Below are 15,065 nucleotides of genomic sequence, written 5' to 3' on the forward strand. Positions count from 1 at the left end.
TTCATGGAATGTTTTGTGTTATTAGGGTAGGTATTCGCAAAATTACTTATATACCCTATTCCACGAACATACGCCTGTTTCGGATTACTTCGACAACGAATATTTTACTGTGCAAAATAAGAAGAACGAAAGTAAATTGCAAATTACATTGTTGTTTATTGGAATAATTATTAGGGCCATTTACTTTCGTACTTCTAATGTTGCACAGTAAACTATTCGTTGTCGAAGTAATCAAAAACAGGCATATGTTCGTGGAATGGCCCATACTTCCTATTTAAGTTTTGAAATATTGGAATCTTAATTCATATGCTTTTACTCAAAATTTTAGTTTCCGAACATAAAAATATCTTTCACATAAATTGACTGACCTTTTGCTTCACTCACTCTGACGTCTTCTCTTGACCCAAAACAGCTTTCCCTTGTTGACTATGTTAGGCTACCCATCAAAGCCCTCTCCGTTCTCAAGTTTCAATCTAGCAGCACACCAGCACCAATTCTCCAACAAAAACAACGAGCCCTGCCTCTTTTAACCAGCACTCGATTCAAACAGCTCCAAAAATTCTCTCCTCTCCTTCTCACAATAATACAGAATCAAAGAGGTATTTCGTCTCAATTTGATCTGTCTCTCGTTCCACTTTTCAGCTCTATCCTCCACTATCAAACAACCACTGGTACTTGCTTTCTAACTATCCACGAAAACGTTTACTGCTCTTCAGCGATGCCAAATACATAATGAATTCCTCTTTCCAAAACTATCCCAACATTCAAACAAAACTTTCCCCATTCCAAATTCCCAAACCAATCAGAGACATTTCTTCTTCCCCACTCTTTTTTTTATTCGAAAAATCCAGTCATTCTATCAAACAATACTTCCACTTAAAATTATGACTTTTCGGAAATTATCTAAATATTCCTATCATTAAACAAACCTATTTAATATTCCAAACTTTCTTTACCTTAATTTTCTAAGAACTAATTACTGTGGCTTTTGGCCTCGTGCATAACAACACACCGTTATAATCTCCAAATACCCTGAATAATTATTGTCTATTCATATCACTTTCTTTCCTAATGTGTTTTATTTTTCAGGGAAAAACTTACTAACGATAAATCACTTCTTAAAAACTACTTATAATAAATAGTTACAAATCAATATACAGGGTGTATCAAATTTATGTGCCCGCGTTATATAAAAAATTAAAATTTTTATTCTATCTTTGATTGATAGATTGATCCACAATAACATCCCCGCCTTGTTTTGAGATAAAATCGTTTTTAATAAGTGCAACGAAAAAATGATTTTCTCTCGACAACAACAATTTTCTCTTATGTCAAAATATTTATTCCCGCCTGAAAAACAATTGCCTCCTTTGTCCCAGTGTCTGTATTTATATGGGATTGGGTACGTTTTCGACCGAAAATGTCCTACATCTTTATCCTCAAATGAATGTTTATACTTTTTGGCTACTCTGTTTTCTTCATTTATTATATTTTCATACTCCCTCAATATTTCACGCCGTTCCTTCTCCTTTTCTTCTCCACATGTCAATTTTCTTTCGTTTTCTTCCGATTGTTTATACATGTTTATTGTGTATTCTGCCTCCTCCATTGTGCATACTTCTTCTTCAAATAACACAGTTTCAATGGTATCTCTTTCGCCTTCTTTTTCTATTCTGATATCTTCTTCTGGGCTCATCTCTTCTTTTGAGGAATCCCAAGATTCATTTTCTTGTATCAATCTTTTTTCTTCTTTTTCTTCTTCTGGGCTCATCTCTTCTTTTGAGGAATCCCAAGCTTCATTTTCTTTTGTCAATCTTTTTTCTTCTTCTTCTTCTGGGCTCATCTCTTTTTTCGAGGAATCCCAGGCTTCCTTGTCTTTACTTATCTTCTGCTGCTTTCTCCTCTTTCTTCTCTGTCCTTGCTTCATTGCCAAATTCATTTCCACCGTTTGTTTTTTGTCTACATTATCCTTTTTCCGTTTCTCATGTTCCTTGTCCATTTCCAGAATGTCCTGTTCTTCTTCTTTTTCCTCTGATTTTCATCGTATTATTTTTGAAATCTATCACCACATGTTTTTCTGACAATTCATCCACTCCCACGATCATATCATGTATCATGTTCGGCATTATAACACATTGTAGTGCATAAAATTTCTTGCCCAATCGTATCCTTATTCGTATTCCTTCATTTGTAGTTGCCAAAGTCCGTTTATTTGCGCCCACTAAATTTACCCTGGGAATTTTGTAAATTAAATTCGTTAAATCAACCTCTTCTATTAATTTCCTGTTAATCAATGTAATTTCTGAACCAGTATCAATCATAATTTTAATCGGTTTCTCATTGATAAAACCATCTACAAATTTTAAATTTACTTCACTTCTTTTATCATTATTTCCTGCTAATTTAATAAATTCCTTCGGGTGACAAAAAATTCCTGTTTGTTCTTTTGTGTTTAGTGAGCGCCTTCGTGAAAAAACGCTTGTTGTTCTTCTTTGCTTCTTCTTTCGTCGCCTTGTCTCTCATCCTCATATTCGCCTATTTGCGTATTGTTTACCGCTCTTCTATTTTCTCTCGGTCTGTTGGACCCGTATCGATTTCCACGATTTTCCTGTTCATTCCTTCTATTATCATTTCTGTCTTCTTGATATGTGCGGGTGTTATTTCTATTTTGATTTTCTCGATATCTGTCTTCGTTCCATTGCCGATTTCTTTGTTCATAGTTTCCTCTTCCATTGTCTCTATTTTCGTTTTCACTCCTCGGAATAATCTCTTCTTGTATAATCTCTCCTAAAGTTTTGTCTTCTATCTCTATAGTCTTGATTTTCGCGTTGTCTATAATTTTCTTGCGATCTTCTTATTTCTCTTTCTCTCATTTTTGCTTTTCGTATTTGTAAGAATTGGCACAAACTGTCGATATCTTTGTAGTTTTGCAAAGTTATGTGATCTTCTAATCTAAGGTATCTTCAAAATGTCTGGCTATTAGTTCTACTATCTGTTCGGACGAGTAATTGTAGTGTAGTTGTTTTGGTTTTGCATTGTTGTATAATTGTAGCGCGTATGTTTGTTCTGAAATACCCATTCTATCATGATATCTCCCATTTTGCAACTCCTTGTTTATTTCTAGCTGTTGTATTTTCCCCCAGAAATAACTCAGGAACTTTTGTTCGAATTTATGCCAATTGTCCAATTCTTCTTCTTTGCTATCAAACCATAAACTCGCCTCATCTTTAAGATGGTTCCTTATCGTTTCTTTGGCTGTTTCGAAGTTACCGATGTATTGTACTTTCTTTTTTAAATTATTTATGAAAATTACTGGGTGTAATTTTTTTACATCCCCGCCAAATCTTATTTTCACATCGTCTGTACTATGGATAATCGTTTCCCTTCTTTCTCCGAAATTCTGTTGCGTCTTGTTTTCGGTGACTCGTTTTTCTATTTCTGTGATTCTTTTTTCCACTTCTTCTCTGTCTACTTGAATAGCATTTTCCAATTTATTTTCCAAATCTTCTAGTTCCTTTTTTTGGCAATTTGTTAACTCCACCATTTTATTTTGAATTTTCATTTCTTGTTCTTTCATGTGATCCTTCATTCTCATTTCTTGTTCTTGTATGTGATCTTTAATTTTCATTTCTTGTTGTTCTATCTCGTTTTTCATTGTTGTCAAACATCCTTTTATTTCCTTTTCATACTTTTCTATGCGTTCCTCTATCTTCTTATTGTTCTCTTCTATTGCTTGTTTCGTTTCCTGTTGATTGTCATCCATTTTTTGTTGTGTTTCCTTCATGGCTCGTTGTGTCTCATCCATTTTTTGATCCACTTTATCCATTTTCTTTGATGTTTCTTCCTGATTTTCTTGCATTGTATCCATTTTTTGTGACTGCAGTTGCATCAGTTGTAATAATTTATCTATTCCTGATAATTCCTGTTGTTCTGATGCCATGATTATTGTTTCGAAAATGTCTTCTTGTTCTATATGTTCTTCTTGTTCTATATGTTCTTCTTGTTCCAAATGTTCCTCTTGTTTTTTGTTTTCTTTGCTTTTGCTTCTGGTTGTTATCGACATGTAGTTAAAATTTATCCCCGCCTGATACGAAATTCGAAAATACCTTTTATGCTGTAGAGACGAAAATTTTTTCTCTCCCCAAATATAATCAATTTATCACACAAATCAATCAAAAATAAAATAAATATGTAAAATTTTACCTAGATAAAAAAATAACTTAAACAAAATAGTTCATAAATTGTAAATATATCAACTTTCTCCGACAGGCAAATAAATTTTCCTACACCTGTTTTTCCGTTTTCTATCCTTTCAAATTCACAACCATAGATACTTTAATGCCCTACGTTGGCTCGCTATGTTGTTATGATCTACTTTCTATTACTTTTATATCAATTAGTCTTTATTTGATTACTCCAATTAATTATTTAATCAATTATCCAATTGTCACAAATCATACAAAAAAAAATTAAGAAAAAATCTCTGGGTACCTTTTTATAATACAAAAAAAATATCTAAATTATCTTATGTTATACTTATCTTCTCTCGTGGTTTCAGTATCTCTTAGTTGGTTCTAATCGGGAAAAAATATTAGGAAAAGGAATTAAATAGAAATATAAAATAAGCATAAAGAATTGTCTTTTATTATCAAAATCAATACTCTAAAAATTGATCAAATTAAAACCTGTGGACACAGCTGTCCGGATGAAATTTTTACCACTTAAATTTATTCTAGTTCAAATAACAATTTATCGGTTTGTTCCCGATGACTTTGATAAAACAAGCTAAACAAACAAATTTAGGTATTCGCAAAATTACTTATACTTCCTATTTAAGTTTTGAAATATTGGAATCTTAATTCATATGCTTTTACTCAAAATTTTAGTTTCCGAACATAAAAATTTCTTTCACATAAATTGACTGACCTTTTGCTTCACTCACTCTGACGTCTTCTCTTGACCCAAAACAGCTCTCCCTTGTTGACTATGTTAGGCTACCCATCAAAGCCCTCTCCGTTCTCAAGTTTCAATCTAGCAGCACACCAGCACCAATTCTCCAACAAAAACAACGAGCCCGGCCTCTTTTAACCAGCACTCGATTCAAACAGCTCCAAAAATTCTCTCCTCTCCTTCTCACAATAATACAGAATCAAAGAGGTATTTCGTCTCAATTTGATCTGTCTCTCGTTCCACTTTTCAGCTCTATCCTCCACTATCAAACAACCACTGGTACTTGCTTTCTAACTATCCACGAAAACGTTTACTGCTCTTCAGCGATGCCAAATACATAATGAATTCCTCTTTCCAAAACTATCTCAACATTCAAACAAAACTTTCCCCATTCCAAATTCCCAAACCAATCAGAGACATTTCTTCTTCCCACTCTTTTTTTTATTCGAAAAATCCAGTCATTCTATCAAACAATACTTCCACTCAAAACTTATGACTTTTCGGAAATTATCTAAATATTCCTATCATTAAACAAACATATTTAAAATTCCAAACTTTCTTTACCTTAATTTTCTAAGAACTAATTACTGTGGCTTTTGACCTCGTGCATAACAAAACACCGTTATAATCTCCAAATACCCTGAACAATGATTGTCTATTCATATCACTTCCTTTCCTAATGTGTTTTATTTTTCAGGGAAAAAACTTACTAACGATAAATCACTTCTTAAAAACTACTTATAATAAAGAGTTACAAATTAATATACAGGGTGTATCAAATTTATGTGCCCGCGCTATATTAAAAAAATTAAAATTTTTATTCTATCTTTGATTGATAGATTGATCCACAATAATACATACTGTCCATTTAGATGTCATCTATTCTAATCTAGTTCCTTATCCGCTGAAAATGTAGGTATTTAGTATTCTTCTCGATACATCTCTGTTTATTGTTCAATTTCTAAATCTAAATATGAACTCATTTATATTTCTGGGCATTTCTTTCCTACCTTTCTAATTACTTCAAATCTAATATTTTCATTTTACATAGGTACTTCACTACCATTTGCCACTGTGGTTCTTATTACCATCGTATAAATTCTTTTCTTTATTTTTCAACATCATTCTCTCTTTGCCTTATCTCTATGCGGGTCGGCTTCCCTAATTGCATTCCTCCACACAATTCTTTCGTGGGTCATATCAATATTAATCCCCTTTACCAACATGTTCTGCCTAATCGTCTCCCTCTAGGTCTTCTTTGGTCTTTTTCTCCTACTCCTTCCAAGAATCTACACTTCAGCAATTCTTCTATTGGGTGATTAACGTCTCGCCGTTGAACATGACCAAACCTATGCTCTCTCCATTTGGCATCAATTTGTGCCACACCTAGACTTCCCTAGACCTAATATACTCATTTTTAGTTTTATCCTTTTCTGTCACTCCACTCATCCATCTAAGCATTCTCATTTCCGCCACATGCATTCGTTGTTCCTCTTTCTTTTTCACTGCCCAACATTCAGTTCCGTACATATCATAGCCGGTCTTATGACTGTTTTATAGAATTTTCCTTCAACTTCATTGGAATTTTTCTGTCACACAACACACACACCAATCGCTTCCTTCCACTTCATCTATCCAGCCCTAATTCTACTGCATGCATCTCCATCTATTTCTCCATTACTCTGTAATACCGATCCCAGGTACTTAAAACTATTGCTTTTCACAATCATTTCACCATCCAAAGATACCATTTTATGTGTAGTAACTCCATATCTTTAAATGAACATTCCAAATAGTCTGTTTTTGTCCTACTAAGTTTTAAACCTTTTTCCTCCAGAGCTTGTCTCCACTGTTTCAGTTTTTGTTCTGTCTCTTTCACTATACAGGGTGTCCCGAAAAGATTGGTCATAAATTATACCAGACATTCTGGAGTCAAAAATAGTTCGATTGAACCTAACTTACCTTAGTACAAATGTGCTCATAAAAAAAGTTACAGCCCTTTGAAGTTACAAAATGAAAATCGATTTTTTTCAATACATCGAAAACTATCAGAGATTTTTTTTACGTATTGATTTATACAATCTGCATAAACAAAAAAATCCTGTAGATACAGACATGCAGCCACCAAGCCAACGGTCCAGCAGAATTTATGCTTTAAAGCCATTGTACAAAAATTTGGCAGAAATTCATGATGCTTTATCTTTATTTGATATAACACATTCAGGTAAATCTGATCTTGATTTAAAATATCAAGCTAGATGTTTAGGAGATAAAATATCCACATTTACATTCATTTGCTCAGTCCACATATGATATTGTATGACGTTCTTATGAAAGTTAACTTCGTTAGCAAAACTTTACAATCAAAAACAATGAATATGCAGCCTGCGTTAAATGCTTTACAAGAGTTAAAACAATTTTTGCTCGGGTTTCGGACAGATAGCAAATTTAATTTTGTTATTACCACAGCAAATGAAACTGCAGAGAAACTGGATGTGGAGCTCAGTTTTCAACCAGCCACAGCTACGGCGTCGGAATAAAAGCAGACAGTTTGATTACGAACATAAAGACGAACTGCTTTTGGATCCTAAAATGTCATACACAGTTTATTTCTATTATTGTGTTCTCAACCAAGCATTGATTTCGGCCAATGAAAGATTTTTCATATAGGAAAATCATGTTGATTGTTTCAAATTTTTATATAATTTAACATTACAGAAAACTCACATTTAAACTTTTATGTTTGTAAAACTCCAAAATTTATATTTTTAAACGAATTTACTGCAGTTTACCCAAATTTAACAATAGCTCTTCATATTTTGCTCACTCTGCCCATATCTAATGTCACTGCTGAACGACCCTTTTCTAAATTGCAACAAAAAAAAATTATAAGTTTTTATAAAAAATTTTTTCGCCCAACACCGAAAGGTACAAATGGGTCTACTGATTAAGTAAAGTAAAGTATACCAAACTGCCAATAAAGTGTATTACAACCAAACTGCCAATATTAAAGTGGAAGACCAATTAACAGAGGCAGTCTCCATAGATAGAGGAGTGAGGCAAGGATGCATCCTGTCCCCGGTGCTGTTTAATATATACTCTGAATGTATCTTCGAGCAAGCGCTGGGAGAACTACAGGAAGGCGTATTAGTCAACGGAGTGCGTCTGAACAACATTAGATATGCCGACGACGCTGTAGTTTTTGCAGACAGTCTAGATGGTTTGCAAAGAATAATGTCGCGCATATCAGATATAAGTAGAGAATACGGACTTGATCTCAATACGAAAAAAACAAAGTATATGGTAGTCAGTAAGCGCGAAATATTAAATACACAGCTTTTGGTTAACCAACAACTAATTGACAGGGTCGACAGCTACGCATACCTTGGTACCAACATAAACAGCCAGTGGGACCACTCAAGTGAAATAAAACAACGCATAGGAAAAGCGAGATCAGCGTTCATAATGATGAAGTCTCTTTTCAGAAGCCACGATTTACCTCTTGCTACCAAAATCTCTATCATCAGATGCTATGTATTTTCTACGTTATTATACGGAGTAGAGGCCTGGACACTTTCCGAGGCTTCTTTGAGAAAACTCGAGGCATTTGAGATGTGGTGTTACAGGCGCATTTTGAGAATTTCGTGGGTGGATCGTGTGACTAATATTGAGGTTCTACGTAGAATAGGCAAGGAATGCGAGATTATTAACATAATCAAAGAGCGCAAACTAGAATATCTTGGCCATGTTATGAGGAATGAACAGAGATATGGCTTGTTGCAACTCATTCTTCAAGGCAAGGTATTTGGAAAGAGAGGACCAGGGAGAAGAAGAATATCTTGGCTTCAAAACCTGAGAAAGTGGTTTAATACATCGACAACCGGACTATTCAGAATAGCAGCAAGCAAAGTTAGGATAGCCATGCTGGTCGCCAACATCCGGAACGGATAGGCACCTTAAGAAGAAGAAGAAAGTATACCATTTTTTATATTTTTATGTTTATTTAATTTTTATAAAAATTTATAAAATTTATTTAATATTTCTATAGAGTCGTCAGTATTAAATGAAAATTGATATTCACCATATAGTCCATTCATTCACGGTTTTTGCTCTAAATTTTAAAGAACCGCTTGGATTGACATGAAATTTGGCATACGTATAGCTTACATGTCAAAGAAAAAAAGTGATATTGTGCCGATGTGTGCTTTTGCCCTGGGGGTGAAAAAATATATGTCCAAAATAAGTCCGGAAATGGGTAAACTGACTAATTTTAAGTAACTTTTGTTCTATAGAGCTTTTTCGCCAAGTCAACACTTTTCGAGTTATTTGCGAGCAAATATGTTAATTTTTCAACAAAATAACCACATTTTTAGACGGTTTTTTGCAAATAACTCAAAAAGTAAGTATTTTGTCGAAAAAAACGTTCTTAACAAAAATATAGCCTATAAAAAAGTAAAATAAATGATATACGCGTTAGGTCTCTGGATCTCGTAGAACCAGAGTTATAGCCAATGAAAAATAGATTCATATTCACCAAATTTCAAATAGAATATTTCGACGTGAAATATCCAAAAAATTAAGCACTTTTTGGGGAAAACCCATTATAACTTTTTTAAAGTGTTTAAAAAAAGCTTTATTCCCGTTTTTACAAAAAGTTTCTAGCATTAAATTTAAGCAAGTTACACTCAAAATAATGTTGGTCCCTTTTGTTTTTGCAAAAAAAAATCGGGAAAACCACCCCCTAATTAGCAACTTAAATGAAATTAATCGTTGCCGCTCCACAAATTATTTTACTTATGTTGTGTTTATATGATCTGTAAGTTTCATTGATTCAAAGTGCTTATTTTTGAAAAAATTTGGTTTCAAAGTAAAATTTTAAAAAATTTAAATTTTGAAAAATATGCTTTTTTTCAAAATAACTTAAAAATTGTTAGAGATACCAAAAATCTCGAAAAACAAAAAAAGTCAGATTTTCTTTTCTGAATATCATGTATTTTTGGTTTTTCTGTTAGACAAAAATTGATTAAGATTTGGTGTTTCTAAATTTGCATACATTCGTGATCAGTGACTCGTTCAACGTCTTTTATCTACAGCCCTTTCAATAATAAGGACTTTCAACCGATGAAACTTACAGATCCTGTAAACAATATATACACGAGTCAAGAAACTTGTGAAGTCGTAACGATTAAGTTCATTTAAGATACTAATTAGGGGGTGATTTTCTCGATTTTTTTACCAAAACCAAAACGGACTAACTTTATTTTGAGCGTAACTTGTTTAATTTTGATGCTAGAAATTTTTTTTATAAAACAAAAATGAAGCTTTTTTTAAACACTTTAAATAAGTTGTTATGAGTTTTCCCTGAAATGTGCTTCATTTTTGGTTATTTCACGTTAAAGTATTCCATTTGGAATTTGACGAATATAAACCTATTTTTCATTAGCAATAACTCTGCTTCTACTAGGTGTAGAGACGTGATATATACACCATTTTTTTTAAAATTTTTTACAGGCTATATTTTTGCTAAGAATATTTTTTCGGCAAAATTCTTACTATTTGAGTTATTTGCGAAAAACCGTCTAAAAGCGTGGTTATTTTGTAGAAAAAATGAACATATTCACTGCCAAATAACTCGAAAAGTATTGACTTAGTGAAAAAACTCTATAGAACAAAAGTTACTTAAAATTAGCCAGTTTATCCATTTCCTGACTTTCTTTGGACGAATATTTTCTCACCCCCAAAACGGGGTGAAAACCACCCCCAGGGCAAAAGCACATATCGGCACAATATCACTTTTTTTCTTTGACTTGTTAGCTATGTGTATGCCAAATTTCATGTCAATCCAAGCGGTTCTTTAAAATTTAGAGGTTTTGCAATATTTTACCGTTAAAGAACGACTAATATTCTAAAAAGATTCTCCGAACTGAAGGCGTGAAAAGTTAATTTTTTATGAAATTTTTCGTGTTTCGTATTTCGTGTTTACCTATATCTTTAGTTTTTATGTGGTTACGCCAAAGATTTATTTATATTTAATTATTTTAACTTACTTTATTTTCCTGTTGAATGTGTGAGAATTTTTAGTTATTTTTGTTTGGTTACAATCAGTAACGCACCTAGTATTTTCTTCTGGGGGGGGGGGGCGTTGGCTTCGGCAACGAAATTTTTTTGTATTGCTTGTGAAAGACTAATTTTCTTACTATTCTTTATATATTTTTTATATGTCCTGGAGGGGATTTTAACCCTCAAACCCCCCGGGGTGCGCCACTGGTTACAATAAATAATTGTTAATTTTGGCGCTATTAGATGTTTTGCACACAGGCGCTACCACGTGCTAGCGCGGCACTGTCTGTCATAATATGCTTTCTCAAGATCAGTACATATTCTCAACCGATGAGTGAATACTATTATGAGCGTTTGTTTCATTACTCCTGTATTTTTCCATCAACTGCTTTATAATGAAAATTCTTTAAAAGAATAGCTATTTGTATAACAAGGGAGGAAAGTGCTACTTTTCCTCCCGAGAATGAAGTTTACTGCCCGACGCGTAGCGGAGGGCAGTAATCATTCAAGGGAGGAAAAGGCACTTTACTCCCATGTTATACATATGGTTTTTCCACCTTCCTCAAATTAATAACAAGTCATTTTTCATTTTTACTTAATTTATTTATGTAACTAACCAACAAAATTTATTAAAACTAAAACAAACAAGTAGGTACAATATAACTGTCAACTGTCAAATATGTCAAATTATTAATGTAAACATTGTTAAATCAAAATAACAATTTACTGTTTTTTACCATTCTGCAAAATACAGGGTGTTTTATAAATACACGTTAAAATGTATAGATACTTACGTAATAGAAAATAGATATTGTACAGGGCGTCAATAAGTTATATTTCATGAATGAAATACCATGACGTCACTTTTACTTTTCCTCCCTAGGGAGGAAAAATATTTTCCTCCCTAGGGAGGAAAAGTACAACTTTGCTCCCTACAATCAGGTCCGGAAAAGTATACTTTCGGTAGAGGTAGGTGGAAAAATATATTTTTCCACCTACCTCTACCGAAAGTATACTTTTCCGGACCTGATTGTAGGGAGCAAAGTTGTACTTTTCCTCCCTAGGGAGGAAAATATTTTTCCTCCCTAGGGAGGAAAAGTAAAAGTGACGTCATGGTATTTCATTCATGAAATATAACTTATTGACGCCCTGTATAATATCTATTTTCTATTACGAAGTATCTATACATTTTAACGTTTATTTATAAAACATCCTGTATTTTGCAGAATGGTAAAACACAGTAAATTGTTATTTTGATTTAACAATGTTTACATTAATAATTTGACTTATATTTGACAGTTGACAGTTATATTGTACCTACTTGTTGTTTTAGTTCTAATAAATTTTGTTGGTTAGTTACATAAATAAATTAAGTAAAAATGAAAAAATTACTTGTTATTTGAGGAAGGTGGAAAACCCATATGTATAACATGGGAGTAAAGTGCCTTTTCCTCCCTTGAATGATTACTGCCCTCCGCTACGCGTCGGGCAGTAAACTTCATTCTCGGGAGGAAAAGTTACACTTTCCTCCCTTGTTATACAAATAGCTATTTCCACCTACCTCTACCGAAAGTATACTTTTCCGGACCTGATTGTAGGGAGCAAAGTTGTACTTTTCCTCCCTAGGGAGGAAAATATTTTTCCTCCCTAGGGAGGAAAAGTAAAAGTGACGTCATTCATGAAATATAACTTATTGACGCCCTGTACAATATCTATTTTCTTTTACGTAAGTATCTATACATTTTAACGTTTATTTATAAAACACCCAGTATTTTGCAGAATGATAAAAAACAGTAAATTGTTAATTTGATTTAACAATGTTTACATTAATAATTTGACTTATATTAGACAGTTGACAGTTATATTGTACCTACTTGTTAGTTTTAGTTTTAATAAATTTTGTTGGTTAGTTACATAAATAAATTAAGTAAAAATGAAAAATGACTTGTTATTAATTTGAGGAAGGTGGAAAAACCATATGTATAACATGGGAGTAAAGTACCTTTTCCTCCCTTGAATGATTACTGCCCTCCGCTACGCGTCGGGCAGTAAACTTCATTCTCGGGAGGAAAAGTAGCACTTTCCTCCCTTGTTATACAAATAGCTATTCTTTATTTTTCTTGATACATATTTTGGATTCCATAAGAACTAATCTTCCATTTCTTTACTTCTAAAAAAAAATTTAATGATATAGAGAGACCTACCTACCTTAAATATATACAGACCTAGGTACATGATTACTGAAAGTTTTCATTATATTGAAATTGTTTATTTAATACTTTAAAACCTCTAATATTATTTAATATTATTTTAATTTTCATGAAATATTTCCTATACACGTATTCAATGGACTAAAAATGTTGGAAATTATCTCTTTCGCAACTTTTGAATTGTCAAAATTATTGAGCGGAAGCTTTTTAAAGAAATCTACCAGTGTTCGGAAAAATTCTATTATTGCAACATAGATGGCGCGGATATCGGAAAAGGTTATTTTTATTCCTCATGACAAGCAGTCGGGGGGATTGTGAAGAAAACTGGCTTTAGAAGGCTTACTATGCGCAGTATGAGTGCGCGACAGTCTTTGCGTTATCCAGATTCTTTGTACCATTCCTAGCATACCACAAACAGACAAACTCCTCGTAATAACGGATCAAAATCCGTCCTAATTATCCAATAAACTTGGCAAAGAGGCTCTTATTTTCAATTTTGGTAAGTACATAACAATTTATGATTGTTTTTCATACAGTTTTAGCGTTGTTTTGGCCTAAATATCCGTTAGAATGTCAGCAATGTGTCTACAATTCCAACAATACTTTACATACTTGTCATGCTTGCTCTTACGAACTGCAGACGACCGGGAACGACAACGAGCGGTGTTGTTTGAATTTCGAATTTTAGTTTTGGGAAAAATCGCCTAAGATTAGCACTCATTATCTATGCGAAATGTCTAACAAGTGATATTCTTTGTGATAAGTAAAACCTCTTTAAGTGAATTGTTTCGATAGACGGTAGTGACTACGATAAAGGCGGCGCGGATACATTGTTTACTACAAATTGTGTTGTTGAATACTGACAGTGTTTTTAAATTACTAAAACAGTAATTTTTACGGCTTTAATCGGACGTGTTGTGATTGTGAAAAAGGGACTTTTTACAAGTTTTACAGTGATATTTCGGCTGCAGTGTCTTACCGACGGATAATAGCTTTGGATTATTGTTTTACTTTCTTGTTACATTTCCCCACAGCAGAATTTTTATGAAGGAATGTATTTAGGTATATATAAACAAATATTACTTAATACCTCACAACAAAACAAAAGTACACAGCTGCAATGTTTTTGTTTCATGAGATTTGGTTTGAATAATGTTGTTACACAATTCTTTGACTGTATGCAACTAATCAGTTTCATGATTTATTAGTAACAAATTAATAAATCTTTGATAATTATTAATTAATTAAATACAATATTTGATAGCAATTGTTTTGTAAATAGACAATGCTTTGGTTTTGAATAATTAATAAATATTTTGATCTAGGCAAATTTATATTGATTTTTTTCATATTGAATCAAGAAACAATTGATTTTTTTATTTATTTTGATGGCTTTGGTAAAGACCAATTAGCCAGGAACAATTGATTACTTTTACCATTGTTTACATTTTTTTACATAAGATATTTAGTTATATATCAAATTACTTATTATAACTATGTGAATTCCTTTAGTTCTCCAATCAACCTTATGTTTTCATATCTCTTTGATTTGTTCAAATGTTTATTTTCTTTTACACACCTGTATAAATATTTGCTATTTTTAAAATTTGAATCTTCCAACATTTGTCTAAAGATTGAATAACTTGCATTTTTTCTCCTTTAGGAGTAATTCCATTCAAATCACTATTAGGCCTGAATCCTGCCTACCAAAAAAAGTTTATTAATAGCAAGCTGAAAATTAGTTAATAGCTTAACAGTGTCTAGTCGGACAACTTTGATGTACGGGAACACTGGAACAGGGGAAGTTTTAATTGTGGAACAGGCTACAGGTTTTGAACGTCAGAC

General features: G+C 32.8%; 1 protein-coding gene across 3 annotated transcripts in view; it reads left to right on the forward strand.

Moving 5' to 3' along the window:
- Positions 1–13,554: 13,554 nt before the first annotated feature.
- The window catches only part of LOC114328891 (transcriptional enhancer factor TEF-1), a 522,782-nt gene continuing 521,271 nt past the window's right edge, over positions 13,555–15,065 (forward strand). Inside the window, exon 1 of one of the 3 annotated variants that reach the window (XM_028277869.2) lies at positions 13,555–13,719. Coding sequence is in view for 2 of the 3 variants with exons in the window: in XM_028277867.2 (XP_028133668.1) it covers positions 14,273–14,282 (10 nt within the window). In the remaining variant the exon portion in view is untranslated. Of the gene's footprint in view, positions 13,720–13,921; positions 14,283–15,065 lie in introns of those variants that run through there. The other 2 variants (XM_028277867.2, XM_050643933.1) reach the window with 2 other exon arrangements.

Source organism: Diabrotica virgifera, chromosome 2 (assembly GCF_917563875.1).
Source record: "Diabrotica virgifera virgifera chromosome 2, PGI_DIABVI_V3a".
In the NCBI taxonomy this organism is placed as follows: Eukaryota; Metazoa; Arthropoda; class Insecta; order Coleoptera; family Chrysomelidae; genus Diabrotica; species Diabrotica virgifera.